General features: G+C 42.5%; 1 protein-coding gene across 1 annotated transcript; it reads right to left on the bottom strand.

Annotated features, from left to right (window-relative positions):
• Positions 1-1,853: 1,853 nt before the first annotated feature.
• LOC145050616 (uncharacterized) lies at positions 1,854-3,211 on the bottom strand. The gene is made up of 2 exons (XM_078998841.1): positions 2,223-3,211; positions 1,854-2,103 (listed from the first exon to the last, which is right to left on the bottom strand). Exons 1-2 carry the CDS (start codon positions 3,209-3,211, stop codon positions 1,854-1,856), a joined length of 1,239 nt encoding a protein of 412 aa, XP_078854967.1.
• Between the last annotated feature and the right edge of the window lie 4,169 nt (positions 3,212-7,380).

Here is a 7,380-nt window from a genome sequence, read left to right as displayed (position 1 = left end):
GGCTGATGGTCAACGGGATATGGGGCTCGGATCGGGGAGCTCTTGGCGAGCATGCTGACTATACCCCCACAATAAATTTTTCCCGACGGGGAAGTGCTGAGACGGAGGAGTTTGCTGCATAGAAATTGGCTATAATGAGGTACGATATTTTTTTCTGGGTGGGCCATTGCATAGAGGATTTTTAGCTCCAGCGCGCTAATGGTGCTTCGCTCCTCTCTAGGGATGATGAGTGAAGCAATAATCTAGTGGGCCACCTTCATCACAAGATAGATAAGTGATGAGGCTTTATCCGCATTGGGGACATACGGATGCAGATGGGTGAGTTGGGTCCACCACCACAGATCGTTGTAACTTACAATTGAGTCATTGGGGCCAAATGTGTTTTTGGTTGGGGCCCCAACAATGGCATTGATTTGATCTAAGGAAATGGCGTAGTCATGATTCATGAGAAGGAAGTTGAGGACCCCGTGGTCCAAATAGACCGAGGATAGAAACTCAGTTGTTGGGACTTTGTAGTTGAGTTCGTGGACCTACAATAATCCTTGCCATCTGATGTTGCTAAATAAGGTGCGAACTTGCTTATAAATGTGCAGCTCATGGAGGGATGGCACATGTGCAAACTTTTGGATGGTGTGACTACGCTGAAGAAATGCTTCAAGTTTGGCCTCTTGAATTGGACCAAGACACACTACACCACCATGAGCCGGATTAGGTGGCGGTGAGGGCGGGGGCGACGGGGACCTAGGTGGTGGTGATAGGGACCTAGGTCTATGATGACGGGCGGATAACTTAGTGTGCCTAGGTCTCTTAGAAGGTTCACCTTCCGTAGTCAAAATTTAGGTCAAGTCAAAAGTCAACCGATCAATAAGTCAAAAAGTCAACTGTTGATGGGTCCAGTCAACACAAGCTTAGCCACCAAAATTTCGCTGGAAAATTGGTTTTGAATGATTTCCAAGTGATAATCAAGTCCAATTTGACCACAATTGCATACAATTTGACCTAAGAACACAAAATCCACAAGTGAAGAATTGGAAGGATTGTACTGAATCGTTAATGGAAATGCGTTGTTGTTGATGAGAAAGACCTTCTTCAACCTCCCCAAGCTTGCCTACATGAAGAATTAAGCACAAAAACACAAAATTATTTAGATAATTTCAGACCTAGGGTTTATCAAAACCCCACCATGAAAATGCAAGAAAACGGTGTATTAGATGTAGGAGATGAAGTGGAGAAGATGAAAGTCAAACCGCTTTGTAAAAATCTTGTAAAAATTGAAGGGATTTGAGTGAATATCGGACATTGGGGTTTTCATGGAAGAGAGGGGCTATTATGGAATGAATGTGTGTGTAAATGAGGCTAAATCCCGATTTTAATCCTTAAAAATCACCAAGTCTGCTGCACGAACACAACCCGTGTTGCCACAGGCCAAACCAACACGCCCCGTGTTGGTGGCAAAAATGTTGAGTGATGCCTGACACGACCCGTGTTCCATGTAAGCCAAAATGGAACACGGCCCGTGTTGCTCTCTGAATGTGACATGGTGTTTTTTTTTCATGAACACGACTCGTGTTCAATGTAAGCTAAAACTAAACACGACCTGTGTTCGTCTCTGAATGCCATTCCTCACTTTTGAAACTTAAAATTTCCCCTCTCATTCAAATGAAGTGTTTTTGCATCCTGAGGTCCGTTTGGTGATTTGAAATCATGTTTAAATGCATTTGGAACATTAAAAACCAAAAACTTCAAAGAAATAGAAATGTTTTTAAAGAAAATGACAAAAATACCCCCGGGTTGCCTCCCGGTTAGCTGCCCTTGTTTTAAGTCGTTGGCTCGACTTTGCCCCCGATTATGCTTCAATCTTGGTACGTGGGCCTCTCCAATACATTAACCTTCGCACCATGTATATTCTTTAAAGGGCTTGGTAGGGTTTTTGCTCCTGAATCTTGCACTTGTTCTACCGGTGGAAGGAATTTGGCTTTGGTAGTAGGTGGCTTGGATTTCATATCATCACTCCTCATATGCTTCTTGCCATCAATAAACTCTAAAATCTCCAACACCTCATTATCCATATCAAACTTCTTTGCAAGCTCTTTGGCTTTGTCCCTGTCTAGTTTTCGTGACAAAACTAACTCTAGAAATTCATTATTAGACAAGTTCAAACCCTTTTTTGTTGAAGGTTGGATCAAATTGACAAAATTAACAGATTGAACATCAGAAGGAACCTTTTTTCTTCATGAACATTGAAGTTGATAACTTCACCATCAAATTCCATACTCAAAGTTCCATTATAGACATCAATTTTTGTTTTAGAAGTTTTAAGAAAAGGTCTACCCAAAAGTATGGAACTTGAACTTAGAGAGTCATCATCTCCCATATCTAAGACATAAAAATCATTCGGAAAGACAAGTTCATCGACTTGCATTAACACGTCCTCTAGTACTCCCTTTGGGTGTACCAAAGACCGGTCAGCAAGTTGGATGATCACACCGGTTTTGCTCAAAGTTCCTACACCAATTGATTTGAAAAGAGAATATGGTAGGACATTTACGGATGCACCTAGATCAAGCATAGCTCGGAGTACATAAAGATTCCTCAATTTGCAAGGCACGGTAAAGACATCGGGATCCTTGCACTTCGGGGGCATCCTCTTTTGCAAAACCGCGGATACATGCTCCCCAACTGTTACGACTTGATTTCCTTTTAATTTCTTTTTAGATACACAAAGATCCTTAAGGAACCTTGCATATCGAGGTACCTGCTTGATGGCCTCGAGGAGTGGAATGTTGATTTGAACTTTTTTGAACATTTGCATGATCCCACTCTCCTCTCGTTCTTTCTTCGTGCTCTTTAATCTTTCAGGAAATGGAGCAGGTGTGGCTTTAGACTCAGTGATAAAGGGCTTCTTTTTTATTGTTTTCTCTTCCTCCTTCTCTTCTTTGGTTGCCACTTCGACCGCTATTTCTTCTTCCTTTTGATCATCCGACACTTTTGGACCATCATAGCTCTTTCCGCCTCTCAATGTGATCGCACACACGTTGCGCCTTGGGTTTGCTTCAGTTTGGGCAGACAACTTTCTTTGAGATTCTAGTTTGCTTACGGAAGTAGCAAGCTGTGAAACTTGTTTCTCTAAGTTCTTTATGCTTGCTTTTGTTTCTTGTTGGAAATCTTGTGTACTAGTTGCCAAACTCTTCACTATGTCCTCTAAGGACATATTTGATGAACCCGCTTGTTGAGGAGGGTGTTGTGGCTGCCTTGGTTGAAAGTTTTGTGGTGGAAAAGGTGGTCTTTGTTAGTATTGATATGGTTGACTTGGTTGATAACTCCCTTGTTGATTTCCTCCCCAACCTTGATTATTGTTCCATCTTTGATCACCTCGTGGCTGCTCATGTCCCCTTTGGTTTAACCCATAATAACCTCTCATGACTTTCACTTCTTCATAATCCTCATCTTGAAGTTGAGGGCACATGTCGGTTGGATGTCCCACTTGAGTACAAATACCGCAAGGGCGGGGTGTGGGTTGCACACCTTTGTCTTTAGCTAGCATCATTACAACTTTTGTAAGCTCGGACAATTGAGCTTCAATTTGAGGAGTTTGGACTTCCTTTACACCTCGGGGTGCATCCATGTACCATTCTTCATCATGACTTGAATGTCTAGAATCTTCAGCCATGTTTTTGATCAAGTTGCGGATTTCGGTGGGAGTCTTGTCGGGTAAAGATCCGCCACTGGAGGCATTAAGAAGCCTTCTTTCCATTGGATTCATGCCTTCAATGAAATATTGGAGGAGCTGGTATTCGGTGATTCCATGCTTTGGGCATCGCGCACAAAGTTTCTTGAACCTTTCCCAATATGTGTGAAAAGCTTCTCTCTTATGTTGCTTAATCCCAATGATTTCCCTCCGTAGGGATGAAGCTTTCATCTCCGGAAAGTATTTGTCCAAAAAGATTCGTGCAAGATCTACACAAGTGGTAACCGTCCCCGGTGGGAGGTCATAGAGTCAGTCTTTTGTTGCATCTTGCAGCGCGAAGGGGAATGCCCTAATATAAGCTTGATTTGATCCTCCGTGACATTGTGTGGTTTCATGCCAACACACACAGCGTGAAACTCTGTGAGAAACTTGTGGGGATCTTCATTTTCTAAGCCTCTAAAGGTTGGGAGGAGGTGGATTAGACCGGATTTTAGCTCAAGGTTTGTGGCAGCTGGATATGTAATGCAAAGAGGTTGTTGTGTAACCTCTTGCCTCGACCATTGACGGAAGGTTTGCTCAGGTGGTGGGTTTGGAGGTGGATTCCCTCCATGGTTATCTCCCATGGTGTGAATAGTGGCTGAAGTTTCTGTGGGTGTAGTGTTTGGGATATTATAAGTAGGTGAAGATGGTGGAGTGGTATTTTTGGGTGAGGATGGTTGAGATGAGAGTGATAGGCTTTCTGTTTCTAATGCGGACACACTTGAGAGGGGTATGTCCTCCCAAATGTTGATTATTGGAGGGTTAGAAGATGAAGAAGTCCCGGAGCCCGGTTGCTTCTTACGATGCTTGGCTTGCTTCCTTAACTTCTTTGCAGTCTTCTCTATCTCCGAGTCAATTGGCAATGGTGTACCTGTACGGAATGATCTTGGCATAAACAATTAGTAACACCGTTTCCCGGACAACGGCGCCAATTTGTTAGGCGTGTCAAACCCAACGAATAATAGGGGTACGATATACTCCAAAATAGCACTACTATATTGCATTAAAAGGTAGTACAAGGCAAGTAGGGTCGATCCACAGAGACACCGGACAATTGGTCTATACATCTTTGCACAAGGTAATATGGTCACCAATAGTAAAGAGACGGGGGTTTAGAATGCAATGATTAAACAAACAATTAAAACATAAGCAATCAACTAAATGTGTGAATTAAATTCAGAATTTGTAAGGACTCCAACTCTATGTATGACAATTTAGCAATGCGATTCCAAGATAACATGATATTTGCTAAATTCTATCTAAGTTGGTACTTGAAAGTGTTAACAAGATCTAACACTTCCCATGCACCACATTAATTAACCAAATCAAGCTCTTTGATTAACCTTAACCTTACTAACCTAATCTAAACACACTCTTAGAATTAGATTGAAAGATTGCATTAAACATTCTGTGAATGTTCCCAACAACACCCAATACTCCTCACAAGTTCGGGAGCGTAAGAGTGTGTGAATAAGATTTACACTAAATTCATTAAATGGAAATCAGTTTAGTGCTTGTTACTTGTTCAATTTCACAAAATGTAACACCCGTTTATTTATTAGTTAAATAAATAAATTAGTGAACGAATGGTAGCCTAAAATAAATAAATAAACATATAGAAGCCCTAAAATCAAGAATAAATGAGCAAGGAGTTAGTTCGAGGAGTTAAAAGTTATAACTATAGAAGTTAGGGAATGAATTGTAATTCACGGATTAGTTTGTAAAGAATGTTGGAAGTTGAGAGTGATTTGGTAATTATGGGTTTAATTTGAAATAAAATCATGAAGGAAGGGGTTAAAGTGTAAGTATTGGATTCAATTTAAGAATAAATTATGGAGGAGGGTTGTTTAGTAATTTTGGGATTTATTTTGTAAGGAATTATGGAAGAGAGGGCTAAAGGGTAACTTTTGGATTTAAATTGAAAAGGATATGGTAAGGAGGGACTAGAGGTGACAAATTTGTAGAAAGTTTGCATGAGATACGGGACTTTAAACTCGTGCGTTCTTTCCCTCCCATGTTTGGATGAACAAACCCTAACCCTACCCACGTATGATGCAGCCGCCACTCCCACTTACTCCACCTCCGGCGCCGCTCCTACCTCCGACCACCCAACACTGTCAAGCGATCCATGTCGCCGATTCGTGGCCTCCAGCCGCCGCCTTTGCCGGGAACGAGAACCGATAGGCGAACCACCGAGATTTGTTGCCTTATTGCACTGAGACAGTGAAGTTATAGCCGCCGCTGTCCGCCATCTCATGCCACCTCTCTTCTCTATTTCTTGTTGTCGGCGCTGCTTTGTTCATGGTGGTCTCCGTTTCGCAATCGCGACCACTGTCGCTGCATGGCTCGATTCAGTTACTCGAGTCACTGCTTCAAATATTGCAGACTGTCACCGTGGAGCCGTTGTCGTCGCAAATCACCGCCGCCAGCCGCCAACCCTTCTTCTTTCGCCGGTGTTTCGTTCCATCTTTGACCACCATCAGCCGCTACCGTTGCATTTGCTACCGATGAAGCGAGAGTTCGAGCCCCCGCTGTGGTTGCTAGGGTTGTTACTGCCGTTGCCGTACGCCACCGTGAGGTAAATGGTCGTTTCCATTTCCGAGAAAAGGATGTGTATTATGTGCATGTTTTGGTGTGTGTTCCAGTATACAAGTTGCGCCTTGCATCCATTGGTTGTATGAGTGACTTTGGCCGGAAAACCCACCGCCACCACCGTGAGGTGGTGGCTGCCACCATGTACCGTCGGGTGTGTGTATTTTAGTGTGTGTGTGTGCGTGTGTGATTAGTTTGTTTAGTGTGTTAATTTTGGGATCATAGTTGTAAAATGTAACAAAAGGAAGAGCAATGAAAAGAAAATGGAAAACCACCACCTTAGGGTGGTGGCTGCCGCCACCGGCCGCCGTGTCGGGTGGCGTTGCGCTTTGCCTCTTGTGATAGATTCTTTTGGGGTGCTAGAAACCCTAATGGGCTCAAAGGAGCTCTAATGGGCCCAATGAAGGTTAATAGACTCTAATGGACCCAATAAACTCATATGGGCTTAATAAGATTTTAGTGTGCTTATTAGGCCCAATAAAGCCCTAATTGACCTAAAAGCCCAACAAATTAATAATGGGCTAGTATTTGTGTTGGAAAAACCCTAATGCCAATAAAACCCTAATTTGGGGAATTAATCGGGACACACAAGAATTATTTAATAATTTAAGATATTAAATAATAAACTTTGGCAAAGATTAATCTACGCGATAATGGACTTAATGGATTAAGTCCTTAATGAGTTAAGTAGGAAACTTAACCCTAATCATCATTTTATATGAAACCCTAATTTCACTTGGGTTTATTGTTGGGCCTTTCTTTTGGGCCTTGAGGGTTGGGTAATTAATGGGCCATCCAAAGTCAAGCCAATGAACTAGAATAATTTAATGGGCCTGGGGTAAGGCCCATGTAAGGAGCTTGGGCCCAATTTGGAAAATTGGGCCATAGATGGTCCATAGTTTGGGCCTTAATGATTATATGATGTTGGGCCTTAGAATGAGACCATGTATAGGCCTAGGCCCAATTTGGAAAATTGGGTCATGTGTTGGGCTTTGATTCATAATTGACTTTAGGCCTATGGATCGGGCCTTGGGCTTGAATAAGCCAAGCTAGGGGTAATG

This window comes from Lactuca serriola, chromosome 5 (assembly GCF_051521515.1).
Source record: "Lactuca serriola cultivar US96UC23 chromosome 5, Lser_US96UC23_V15, whole genome shotgun sequence".
Classification (NCBI taxonomy): Eukaryota; Viridiplantae; Streptophyta; class Magnoliopsida; order Asterales; family Asteraceae; genus Lactuca; species Lactuca serriola.
The sequence above is the reverse complement of the archived record's forward strand: the minus strand, read 5'-3'. Positions and strand labels throughout refer to the sequence as shown.

Coding starts and splice junctions, on each gene's coding strand:
- LOC145050616 (XM_078998841.1), bottom strand. CDS start 3,211: ATGTCCTTAGAGGACATAGTGAAGAGTTTGGCAACTAGTACACAAGAT. Junction 2,104..2,222: donor AATGTTCATGAAGAAAAAAG/GTTCCTTCTGAT, acceptor AAAACTAGACAG/GGACAAAGCCAAAGAGCTTG.